At 43.8% G+C, this 13,718-nt stretch overlaps 1 protein-coding gene across 1 annotated transcript in view; it reads left to right on the forward strand.

Moving 5' to 3' along the window:
* Positions 1-11,983, forward strand: part of sgpp1b (sphingosine-1-phosphate phosphatase 1b) — a gene marked incomplete at its 3' end in the record, with an annotated part of 15,173 nt that extends 3,190 nt beyond the window's left edge. The window contains exons 2-3 of the mRNA XM_083891852.1: positions 3,260-3,349; positions 11,432-11,983. Of these exons, the coding sequence (XP_083747978.1) occupies positions 3,260-3,349; positions 11,432-11,983 (642 nt within the window). The remainder of the gene's footprint in view (positions 1-3,259; positions 3,350-11,431) is intronic.
* Between the last annotated feature and the right edge of the window lie 1,735 nt (positions 11,984-13,718).

The raw sequence follows: 13,718 nt of genomic DNA on the forward strand, positions 1-13,718 counted from the left end.
CAGGAGGAGATTAGACGAGATGAGAGTGGAGGAAGGCTTGTGCAAAGAGTCTTTAGGTACCCAACGAATGAATGAATGAAATAACGTCAACAAACATCACTGCTGCTTTAAATAACTCTAGAACGCTGAACGCTAACATCATTCCTGAAAAGACTCGTCGTGTTTACTCCACGGGTTTACATCTGGGCAGTGTTCAAAGTCAAACACAGCACACACCCACTGTGTGTGTGTGTGTGTGTACAGTACACGTCATGTTAGCGAGCAGAGTGCAAACCCTGCTCTGAGGCTAACGGCAGAGTGTGTGTAGAACCACAAGCCACACAAAACAACACAGCAAGTCCATAAAAGTGTGCGCCAGGCGACCACCGCTGCACCACCGCGGTCACAGGCCCCAGGCCGCAGCGAGCATGTGAACACGGCCGCAGAGCCTCGCTCGCTGCTGTGTTAGCATGTGGAGGACATGGAGGACATGGAGGACATGGAGGACATGTCCTCAGTCACACTGTCTCCTCCTCCTCTGCTCTGACATCAGTGAGTTTGATCAGAGTGTTGTTGTTTTTTTGCAGCTGTGTGTGTGTGTGTGTGTGTGAGACCTGACTTCACGGCTAATCCACTCGCATAAACAGGCGCCTGTTTCACAACCACAGTCTGCGTCGGCGCTGACCTCGTTTTTAAAGTCCCGGCGAAAGCTAACGCACGGATTCTCGTGCTGTGTCAGAGTTTCAGATTTGTTGTTACAGAACCACAAAGCATCATTGTTTCTACATTGTAATATTGCCAAATAATGAGCCACTCTTTATCCACAAATAAACGGGCTGCCAAATAATGCGCTATTCTATATCCACCAATAAATTGCTTAATAATGAGCGATTCTATACATCCACCATCACACTGATTGCCAAATAATGAGCTGTTCTATACATCCACAAAAAGACTCACTGCAAAATATTGAGCTATTTATATATCAACCAATAGACAAATAATGATCTATTCGATAGCCATCATCAGACTGACTGCCAAATAATGAGCTGTTCTATACATTTACTATCAGACTGTCAAATACTGAGCTGTTCTATACATTTACTACACGACTGCCAAATAATGAGCTGTTCTATACATTTACTATCAGACTGCCAAATAATGAGCTGTTCTATACATCCACTATCAGACTGCCAAATACTGAGCTGTTCTATACATTTACTATCAGACTGTCAAATAATGAGCTGTTCTATACATCCACTATCAGACTGCCAAATACTGAGCTGTTCTATACATTTACTATCAGACTGCCAAATACTGAGCTGTTCTATACATTTACTACCAGACTGTCAAATAATGAGCTGTTCTATACATCCACTATCAGACTACCAAATATTGAGCTATTTATATATATATATCTACCAATGGACTGACTGCCAAATAGTGAGCTATTTTATGTATCCACAGAAAGGCTGACCAAATAATGAGCTAATGTCATGTCATGATGGGGCATGTGTTGTATTGTGTCATGGGGAACCTCGAGTTACCACGAGTTACCATGAGTTACCGCGAGCTACCATGAGTTACCATGTGAACCACTTCCACAGTGGGCTCTGACTCTTCCTGTCTTTATTGTCTGAGATCGTGTTTCAACACTGTGTTTGTGTGTGTGTGTGTGTGTGTGTGTGTGTGTGTGTGTGTGTGTGTGTGTGTGTGTGTGTGTGTGTGTGTGTGTGTGTGTGTGTGTGTGTGTGTGTGTGTGTGTGTGTGTGTGTGTGTGTGTGTGTGTGTGTGTGTGTGTGTGTGTGTGTGTGTGTGTGTGTGTGTGTGTAAGATATGAGATAGTGACAGGAGTCAAAGTCTGGGTGTCCCTGTGATGTCGTTCTAATGTGTGTGTGTGTGTGTGTTCAAGTGTTTGTCGCCTCTTTACGTCCTTTTCTGTCATAAACACTGACCTTGTCAGGACCAGTCGTCCTCACATAGAGACCAAAACCTGGTCCTAATGAGGCACAGAACTGGTTTAAGTTTGGGATTAGTTGTGGTTAGGTTAAGGTTAGGGTTTCACATTAACTGAATAAACAGGACGAGCTGTACAAACTGTGTGTGTGTGTGTGTGTGTGTGTGTGTGTGTGTGTGTGTGTGTGTGTGTGTGTGTGTGTGTGTGTGTGTGTGTGTGTGTGTGTGTGTGTGTGTGTGTGTGTGTGTGTGTGTGTGTGTGTGTGTGTGTGTGTGTGTGTGTGTGTGTGTGTGTGTGTGTGTGAGTGTGTGTGTGGAAACAAAAGGCTTTCAGTCAAAGTGCAAACCTCAGCAGTTTTCTCTCTCTCTCTCTTTCAGCTGAGCTGTCACTCATCATCTCTTCTAGTTCATGACCAGCGTTTAAATGTTCAACGCCGTGTTTCACGGCTCGTACAATCGTTGTGTATATATTTGGCTTTAGCAGTTTTCCACTCTCTCACAGTCCCTGTGGTGATGATGGGAGTCGGCGTCTTATGTCTCACAGTCTCATGTGACTTGGATGAAAACTGAAGGTTGAGATAATCCGAGGAACAGGCTCTGACTCTTGGCTGCTGTCTCGCTGTTACAGTCCAACCACATGTGATAAGGAAACGGCACAAAACGAGCACAGAATCATACCAACGTCCACATTTTATCAACGCCTGAGACGCACTGTTTTAAGTCAGATGAGTTAACACTCTCCTTTAACAATAATGGCAAATAACTGTATGTTCTAGAGCTGCAACAATCAATTATTTTCACTTTGTTATGCAGCAAAGAAACCAGAACATATCTATATATCTATATATATATATATTTAAGAAGCAGATAAACTTGTTTTAATTATATATATATAAAAAGTGTATTTCTGGCTGAACTACTCTCTGAGTTACTCAAATAATAATAATAACCAAGTAAACTGATCTGGATCCAGCAGCCTAGGAGTCAAAGGTACCTGCAGAGTAAACACAGGGAGGTTATTCATCATCATCATAATAATAGTATAAACTAATGCATTTGGAAATGTACAGTTTCTATCTAATCTAATCTGATCTAAATAATCATAACAGTGTCAGGTCTGGATCTGGATCTCTGGTATCTTCCCCCAGAAATCTAATCCTATAACTGCATGACAAAGGAGTGCAGCAGGGTTCTGTACTGGGGTCCCTTCTATTTGCAAATGAGTTTCTTTGTTTTTCCCTTTTGTTAAATCTCTGTTGTTGTTTTGTTGCTTTGTGTTAATGCTGTGAACTGTTGCTAACCATGTGACCTTTGACCTCCGCAGTATCCGTTCGCGCTGGGCTTCAGTCTGGCTCTCTGCTGGTGTCTGCTGGTCTGCGTCAGTCGAATCTACCTGGGGATGCACTCTGTCCTGGTGAGTTTGACACACACACACACACACACACACACACACTGACACACACAGACTATTACTGTGTAAAATTTCAAGTAATTCCGAGGTACTTTTTGTTTTTTTCGAAAAAACTCCACTCACTGTCAAAGAGTATAAGGGGAAATGGATAATTTCCTGATTTCAAAAATTCATTTAAATTATTCCTTAAGAGTTTTGCAAATATTTTTAACAGATCCTTGTTCAGGGCGATGCCGCCTATTATGATGGTAAATTTCAAGTCATTCCGAGATACTTTTTAAAAAAATTTTTTTTTAAAGAAAGTCGGCTCACTGTCAGTGTATCAGGGCAAATGGATCATTTCCTGATTTTCAAAAAATCATTAAAATTATTCCTTAAGAGATATGCAAATATTGTCAACGGAACCTTGTTCAGGGCGATGTCGACTATTATGATGGTAAATTTCAAGTCATTCCGAGATACTTTTTGTTTTTGAGACTAAACTCAGCTCACTGTAAAAGTTAATCAGGGCAAATGGATCATTACCTGATTTTCAAAAACTCATTAAAATTATTCCTTTAGAGATATGCAAATATTTTCAACAGATCCTTGTTCAGGGCACACACACACACACACACACACACACACACACACACACACACACACACACACACACACACACACACACACACACACACACACACACACTGACGGTGCCAGTGTTACCACCTGCAGTGCTAATGTCTCTGTTTGAACACCTGACCCAGAGGAAACAGTATCTGTGGCTCCAGAACACGACACCTGTGCGTCTGTGAATGGATTCATTTAAAATGTGCAGGAAATTATTTAATTTAATTTAATACAATTACAATTGTTTTCATCATCTTCTACTTTAAGGTAAAACAAACAGAAGGAACTACTTTCTGACTGTACTCTTGTATGTGTTTGTCATGTGTAAGACTACTCTCTCTTCCTCCTCCTCCTGCTGCTGTTTTGCCGACAGCAGGACTATGGACCAGATAAGATGAGGTCACTGCGCTTACAAATAATGCAGGTGCTGTCACAAACGACTGAATCTAACACCGCCGCGTGGGTGTGTTCACCTCAGGTTCACTTCATTTCTCTGAGTTCTGAAAGAGCGACGAAACAGTCGGTGGAATCGTGAGTGGGTTTAGTTTGTTTACCTGTGTTTAAAAGCCTCTGGATCCGTGTCAGAATCTCCATCTTTTGTTGGACACTGCGCACATTATTAAAGCCGGCGTAGGCGACACACTAGGTTTATTCACCTAGAATGACATAATAACCGTGTAGCATGAATGGAAATGAAGTGATCTTCAGTAGAAATATCGTTACTCCAGTAGAGCACGGATACCTGACCTGAGCGAGTAGTGACGGGTCTTTAAGAGACTTTAAACTAGGGATGGGTATCTGTCCAATAAAAATAATCGTAGGGCCAAAAAGACAAAAGTAGTTTTCCTGCCATTTTAACGTCCAATTTGTCTGAACGCTGAGGCCACGCCTTCTGACAACTTTTAATCATTAACTCATCTAGAACATATGGACCGAGTTTGACGCAGCTAGCTCAAAAGTGTTTGTTCAAATGCGTAGACTAGCCATTTTTGTTTTGCCAAAATGGCTGACTTCTGGGTGGGCGGAGCTAATGGAAGTACATTGGAAATGTGTGGAATCATGAGAACATCAAATATCGGAAATGCGACCTAAATTTAGCATTTAATGCAATTTTGGCCACGTTCTCTTGCGTCAAAAAATTCCTCAAGAAACTTTGGAGTTAGCCTGAAAAACTATCCAAATTTTGTCCCAATCTGAGGACTTTTTTCTGACCACGACCTGACATCTGGGGGCGCTATAGAGCCCCGGGGCTACGAACAGGTTTGTGCCCCTTTCCACTATCGCGATTTTTACCGACCCAACCTCCGTGCCAAATTTCAAGAGTTCTTATTCGCGTAAATCTCCTCAGAAATGAGCGCAATGTCCGAGAAAAATAATAATCACCACAGGAACAATGGGTTCCGTTAATTTAATAACAGCGTTGATTTTAACGCATGATGCGTTTCCATGACGACTGGCCGGTAAAAGACGTGCGTGATGTGTTTGTGTGATTGTTAAAATTAGTCTCTAAAGTTACGCAGTTTTTCGTGCCAGGCACCATTTACCAGTTAGCTCGGTTAGCTGGGTTAGCTCCTTTTAGCACCGTTAGCTAGCCTACAGTGGAACTGGAGCGGTCTGTTTATTATACGAAAAGAGCAGCGCAACAAATAACGTACAGCGTACCTGTGTACTGCGTATGTGTGCCTCTGTTTAGCGTTACTTTAGAGACTCATTTAAACAATCGGGAGTCACGTAAACATGGCGTCTTTTCCCGATCAGTCGTAATGGAAACGCGTCATGCGCTAACTTTAACGCCGTTAACGTGCCCAGCACTAAAATCAACAGATTCCACAAATCTGGAGCTTATAATTCACATAAAAACATGTTCTCAGAGACATTTTCCTGCTTTCCTCCGTCACTTTAACCTTGTACGAGGCTAAGTTCTCTCGTTGGTGAATGATGTCAGTCTTCGTGGTTGTGTTGTTGGGGTTCAGTCCGTCTGTCGTCGGGGACGACGGTCGCCGTGGTGACGGTCGTGTCAGAGTGATGGATGGTTGGAGGTGTGGCAGCAGCAGCAGCAGCTGAGGTCAGCGTCACACGGTGATTCCACGTCCTCTTTTAAGGACTTTCTGTGGCAGAGGTGGAACTACGGCCCACATGTGTGTGTGTGTGTGACCACCGCAGCACATTTAATATTCATCTTCCTCCTCAGATTAACTCCAGCTGACTCTCAATCTGAATTTATAACTCGCTGTGAGCAAACGTCTGGACTTGGCTTCAAAAACCAGACGCTACAAATCTCTTTAATGAGCGTGTCTGTGTTTCCTCAGAAGACGTCTAACGCTGTGATTATGGTCTGCACGGTGAGCTTCATAAACACCGTCAATAACATTTAACCCAACGCTAACCCGACATCCGTCTAAAGCAGCAAGGCAGCCATTTTGAAACCATTACAGCCATTTTGGGGGTGATGAACTCCTCCTCCTCCAGCTTTGCTGCGATCAACATCAGTTTTGGTCGAGTCATTCTGGACAAAATTAGGATTAAAAGTTGTCTGAAGCTTCGCTTAATGTCACACGATGCAAAGCACTAGGTGGCGTCAAAGGTGCGGCTATTTCCTAAGACTGAAACTGTAAAAGCTTCGCGATAGAAGGTCGAATCACAACCAAACTCGCTATTATTATTATTTTCCAGATGAATCGTTTGGTCCAGAAAATGTTGAAAAATGTTTGTCAAACCTGGGAATGACGATGTTCGTAGAGAGGCCGTTAGTCGTCCCATATTTCCTGAGACAAAATCATCAGCAATAAAAATAAAAATCAGTCACTTTAAAGAGACAACGCTGCATGTGTGCTTGCAAAAGTGATTAAAATGTACGCGTGCCATTGAATGCATCTTGTAGCTCTTGCTCTCATTCTTGCTTCTTTTCCCTCATTCTGAAGCAGAATCACTACTTCCTGTCTGTTTTAGCCAGTATTTAATATATCCTACTACTACTACTACTATACTATATGCAATATATTATTATTTTTTTGTTATTATTGTTATATATTTTGATCTGCTTGGTGAGACAGATATGAAATTTGGTAATTTTTCTAAATATAATAAATTATACATGGTGCACAAAATGAAGCTGATGATCTTGTGACGATGTAAACCAGACTTAAAGCAGACTCAAACCAGATTTCAACCAGGCTTAAACCAGACAAACCAGACTCAAACCAGACTCAAACCAGACTCAAACTAGACTCGAGCCAGACTCGAGCCAGAATCAAGCCAGAATCAAACCAGAATCAAACCAGACATTAACCAGGCTTAAACCAGACTTAAACCAGAGTTAAACCAGACTCAAACTAGACTTAAACCAGACTCAAACCAGACTTAAACCAGACTCAAACCAGAATCAAACCAGACTCAAACCAGAGTTAACCAGACTCAAACCAGAGTTAAACCAGACTTAAACCAGACTCAAACCAGACTCAAACTAGACTCAAGCCAGACTTGAGCCAGAATCAAGCCAGAATCAAACCAGACATTAACCAGGCTTAAACCAGAGTTAAACCAGACTCAAACCAGACTCAAACTAGACTTAAACCAGACTCAAACCAGAATCAAACCAGACTCAAACCAGACTCAAACCAGACTTAAACCAGACTTAAACCAGACTCAAACCAGACTCAAACCAGAATCAAACCAGACATTAACCAGACTCAAACCAGAATCAAACCAGACATTAACCAGGCTCAAACCATACTTAAACCATACTTAAACCAGAGTTAAACCAGACTCAAACCAGACTTAAACCAGACTCAAACCAGAATCAAACCAGACTCAAACCAGACTCAAACTAGACTTAAACCAGACTTAAACCAGACTCAAACCAGACTCAAACCAGACTCAAACCAGAATCAAACCAGACATTAACCAGACTCAAACCAGAATCAAACCAGACATTAACCAGGCTCAAACCATACTTAAACCATACTTAAACCAGAGTTAAACCAGACTCAAACTAGACTTAAACCAGACTCTGTGTGTGTGTGTGTGTGTGTGTGTGTGTGTGTGTGTGTGTGTGTGTGTGTGTGTGTGTGTGTGTGTGTGTGTGTGTGTGTGTGTGTGTGTGTGTGTGTGCGCAGTAACATGAGAGGGTGAACTCATTGGATTAGCACCTGATAACAACAGCCTGAAGTGGACTGTTGTGTTTAAGGGAGTGGACCCAGAGCGCTGTGTTAGCTCTGTGCTCTGCTCAGGACTTAATGTGTTGTGGAAATCCTCACCGCCCAATCCAACCACTTCCTTCTCCTTTGTTCTGCAGGAAGAGCTCGGAGACAAACGGCTGCTGCTGTTACTGACAGAGTTGTTGACGTGTGCAGAGAGAGTCTGCAGAGCCTTTAACTTTCACTGCAACACACTGTTTGTATAGGACTCTTTAAATTATCCTAAATATCCAGTAAATTCTCGTTGAGAATGTGGAATTTGTTGAAAATTCCTAATGTTTCCATGGAAATGTACCTGCAATTTGCAGATACATTTCCAGTAAACTTGCATTAAATCTGCATTGCGAGTTTCCAATTTGGAATTTTGTCAACATTTCCTGACTAAAGTTCCCAGAGAAAGTTTCTGGAAATTTACCAGGAAGTATGAATGAAGAATGTTCCAGAACAACTATGTGCGACTTATCCAAATCCCAAATTTAGGATACCACGCAATTTTGGCCAGTTTCCCCAAAAATTCCCCAAAAATTAGTCGAGAAACTTAAGCCCGACAAACTCACCAAATTTCGTCCCAATCCGATGAATTTTTTTCTGTCTATGACCTGACATCTGGGGGCGCCATAGAGCCTTGGGGCTACGAACGGGTTTGTGCCCTATTCCGCTATTGCGATTTTTACCGACCCGTGCCAAATGTCAAGTTTTTATGCACGTTAACCTAAAAAATTAGCGCAATGTCGGAGAAAAATAATAATCTGCACAGGAACAATGGGTTCCGTTAATTTAATAACTTCGTTCATTTTAACGCATGATGCGTTTCCATGACGACTGACCGGGAAAAGTCGCACGTGACATCATGTTTACTTGACTCCCGATAGTTAAAATTAGTCTCGAAAGTAACGCAGTTTACTACCAGAGTCCAGGCACCCGTTCACCAGTTAGCTCTGTTAGCTGCGTTAGCTCCTTTTAGCGCTGTTAGCTAGCCTACAGTGGAACTGGATCGGTCTGTTTATTATATACGAAAAGAGCAGCGCTAACAAATAACGTACAGCGTACCTGCGTGCTGCGTATGACTAAAGTTCCCAGAAAAACCAGGAAGTCATTTTTCAGGGAATTAGTTTATGACGGAGTTTCTTGAAATGATCCCAGATTTGCAGGCAAGGACATATTTTTACTGTGTGAGATAAGAGACGGGGAAAAAGTTATCCAGAAGGTCACGGTGGTTTATCTCTGCTGTCAAACTTTTATCAGCGCTCTCTATTTCTTTCTTTCTCTGATGACGATGAGCACATGGTGAATGAACGCTGCTGCTGCTGCTGCTGCTGCTGCTGCTGCTGCTGCTGCTGCTGCTGCTGCTGCTGCTGCTGCTGCTGCTGCTGCTCTGTCATTTTCTCCTCCACTGACACCAGTCAAACATGAGTGGTCTCGGCCGCGTGCTCGGCCGCGTGCGCGTGCGCGTGCTCGTGCTCGTGCTCATGCTCATGCTGCAGAAGCTTTTAGCTAAAGTGGCCGTGGACAATGAGCCCTCAGTGGTGAATAGGCTCAGGGCCTTCTGTTGTTCACGTGGAGAATGTAATGACTTAATGGATCCTGCTATCAGTGATCAGCCATGACACCAGTGCACCAGTTCAACACACACACACACACATTCTTGTATTTGACCGGGTAAAAGTGCTGACAAAGTGAGGACCAGCATTGTTCACTTTATAAATCAACACAAATTACAAATATCTACTTCATGAATGACATCTATAAAGAACTACTGGGTGCAGTACCATAACATATCTGCAGGTGGAGCCCCAGAGCAAAAGGTTTTTGTACCAACTTGAGGATCGCTGTTAAAAACAGACTATAGCATGTTTACAACCTAAGGAAATGATTTCAATAGAGACAACGTGAGGACCGGCTAAAATGTCCTCACTTTGTACAAATGTCCTCACTTTGTTGGTTAAAAACCCTCTCTGGTCCTCAGTATGCTGCAAGTACAAGAACACTGAGTTCTTCGTTATGTGGAGCAAAGAAACAAGACAATATTCACATTAGGGAGCTGAAAAATGTACGGTGCATTTCCAAAACTTTCAATGGGAACTTTAGTTCGGGAATTGCTGAAACATTCCAATTTCGGATTTATGGGAATTCAGCTCAACCAATTCATCGGGCTACGACTATTTGCTATTTTTAAATAACCTAAACTTTCACTAAACCAGAGTTAAACCAGACTTAAACCAGACTCAAACCAGAGTTAAACCAGACTCAAACCAGAGTTAAACCACACTCAAATCACAGTTAAACCAGACTCAAACCAGACTCAAACCAGACTCAAACCAGACTTAAACTAGAGTTAAACCAGACTCAAACCAGAGTTAAACCAGACTCAAACCAGAGTTAAACCAGACTCAAACCAGAGAAACCAGACTCAAACCAGAGTTAAACCAGACTCAAACCAGAGTTATACCAGACTTAAACCAGACTCAAACCAGACTTAAACCAGACTCAAACCAGACTTAAACCAGACTCAAACCAGACTCAAACCAGAGTTAAACCAGACTTAAACCAGACTCAAACCAGACTCAAACCAGACTTAAACCAGACTTAAACCAGACTCAAACCAGACTTAAACCAGACTCAAACCAGACTTAAACCAGACTCAAACCAGACTTAAACCAGACTCAAACCAGACTTAAACCAGACTCAAACCAGACTCAAACCAGAGTTAAACCAGACTCAAACCAGACTCAAACCAGAGTTACACCAGACTCAAACCAGAGTTAAACCAGACTCAAACCAGAGAAACCAGAGTTAAACCAGACTCAAACCAGAGTTATACCAGACTCAAACCAGACTCAAACCAGACTCAAACCAGACTTAAACCAGACTCAAACCAGACAAACCAGACTCAAGCCGGACTCAAACCAGACTCAAGCCAGAGTTAAACCAGACTTAAACCAGACTTAAACCAGACTTAAATCTATCCGTTCAGAACAGGAAGTGTCAGGTTTTGTACTCGTCTGTCGACGACCTTTGTGCGTTTGTGTCCCGACTTTCACTGCCGCGCTCGACTCGCTGACTTCCTGTTTCCTGTCAACAGTCGTCTCACTTCCTTCCAAACATTTATCTTGTCGTGCTGTCGTGACTTAAACGTTTGTGTTTGAACTCGATTTGAACTTGACTCCGATTTAGATTTGGATGTTTTTTATGCTGACGATGTTACACTAATCAGACTTTCTTTGTTTTCAGTTGAATAATAACGAGCGCGTGTGTTTCTCCGTGTTTCTCCGTCTCTCAGGACGTCATCGCCGGTTTCCTGTACAGCGTCTTCATCCTGGTCTTCTTCCTCCCGGCGTTGGACCTGATCGACGACTTTAACCTGACGTGCCGCTGGGCGCCGCTCATCATCATCTCGCTGCACCTGGGCCTCGGCCTCTTCTCCTTCACGCTGGACACGTGGAGCACGTCGCGCGGCGACACGGCTCAGATCCTGGGCACGGGCGCCGGCGTGGCGCTGGCCTCGCACGTCAACCACTACCTGGGCCTGCTGCCCGACCCCGCCCCCGAGCAGCTGCCGCTCGCCTTCCCCGCCCTCGGCGCCGGCCTGGTGGCGGCGGCGGCGCTGCGCATCGCCGTGGGCGTCCCCGTGCTGGTGGCCACGCGGGCGCTGATGAAAGCCGTGACCGTGCCGCTGGTGTGCCGCGTGTGCGGCGTTCCCGGCGACGACGTGAGGAAGGCGAGGCAGCACATGGAGGTGGAGCTGCCGTACAGATACATCGTCTACGGCACCGTGGGCTTCAACGTCCTGTTCCTGGTGCCGCTGATCTTCAGCTACCTGCAGCTCTCCTGACCTGAGACCTGCTGAGGACGCTCACCTGCTGCTGCTTCTCGTCCAAAACCACTTCCCTTCGCTCCAGGTTCAGAATCTGGATCTTTGTGTCCGTTCACTTCAAAAAGAAAGAAAAACAGACGCAGCTTCCGTCTGTGACTTCCTGTTGGAGAGGAAGTCTTTTCACTGTTTGTGCCTGTGATGGAGCCGTCGCTCTCGTCTCTACTACCTGATCCCAGGAGACGCAGCCACACCTCCTCCTCCTCCTCCTCTTCCTCCTCCTCCTCCTCCTCCTCCTCCTCCTTCATCACCAGCAGCACAAATGAATCTCAAAAGCAAACAAACTTCTTCAACAGTGGCCTCAGAAAACAAACTCAAGAAGAAAACGCCACAGCTTTGCTACTGATCAACGACGACGACCTGTGTCTTCGTTTCTCCGTGTTTTTATTTGTGTTTTTATTTGTGTTGTTGTTCAGAGCAAAGACAAAGAACCACAGAGATCACCAGTTATTCTGCGTCACAGATCCACGCTGCAAAAACGGCCCGAATATTCTGGAAATTGACTTAACAAGCAGCAGACGTTGCTTGGATAGGAAAGTTTATTTTGGAAAATAAAACAAACAACAAATCAGTTTTTGAATGGAAACGTTGGTGGTGATTATAGCAGGAAGTCTTCTGGTATCCACAAATTCTCTGTCGTTACATAACGTAACGCGAACGTAACTTGAAGTGCGTTATGCGAACGCAATGCGAAGTACGTAACACCTGAACGTAACGCGATGTACGTAACATGAAGTACGTAACACCAGAACGTTACGTGAAGTACGCAATGTGAACGTAGCGTGAAGTACGTAACGGGAACGTATCGTGACGTACGTAACGTGAACTTAGCGTGAAGTACGTAACGGGAATGTCGCGTGAAGTACGTAACGTGAAGTATGTTACGCGAACGCAACGTGAAGTACGTAAAGTGAAGTACGTAACTTGAAGCACGTAACACCTGAACGTAACATGAAGGTAACGCAAATACAAATACGTAGTACGTGAATGGAAACGTTGGTGGTGATTATAGCAGGAAGTCTTCTGGTATCCACAAATTCTCTGTCGTAACATAACGTAACGCGAACGTAACTTGAAGTGCGTTATGCGAACGCAATGCGAAGTACGTAACACCTGAACGTAACGCGATGTACGTAACATGAAGTACGTAACACCAGAACGTTACGTGAAGTACGCAATGTGAACGTAGCGTGAAGTACGTAACGGGAACGTATCGTGACGTACGTAACGTGAACTTAGCGTGAAGTACGTAACGGGAATGTCGCGTGAAGTACGTAACGTGAAGTATGTTACGCGAACGCAACGTGAAGTACGTAAAGTGAAGTACGTAACTTGAAGCACGTAACACCTGAACGTAACATGAAGGTAACGCAAATACAAATACGTAGTACGTGAATGGAAACGTTGGTGGAGATTATAGCAGGAAGTCTTCTGGTATCCACAAATTCTCTGTCGTAACGTAACGCGAACGTAACTTGAAATGCGTTATGCGAACGCAATGCGAAGTACGTAACACCTGAACGAAACACCTGAACGCAACACCTGAACGTAACTTGAAGTACGTAACGTGGACATAACACCTGAACGTAACGTGATGTATGTAACATGAAGTACGTAACACCTGAACGTAACACCAGAACGTTACGTGAAGTACACAATGTGAACGTAGCGTGAAGTACATAATGGGAACGTAACG

Source organism: Microchirus variegatus (genome assembly GCF_963457635.1).
Source record: "Microchirus variegatus genome assembly, chromosome: 7".
Taxonomy (NCBI): domain Eukaryota; kingdom Metazoa; phylum Chordata; class Actinopteri; order Pleuronectiformes; family Soleidae; genus Microchirus; species Microchirus variegatus.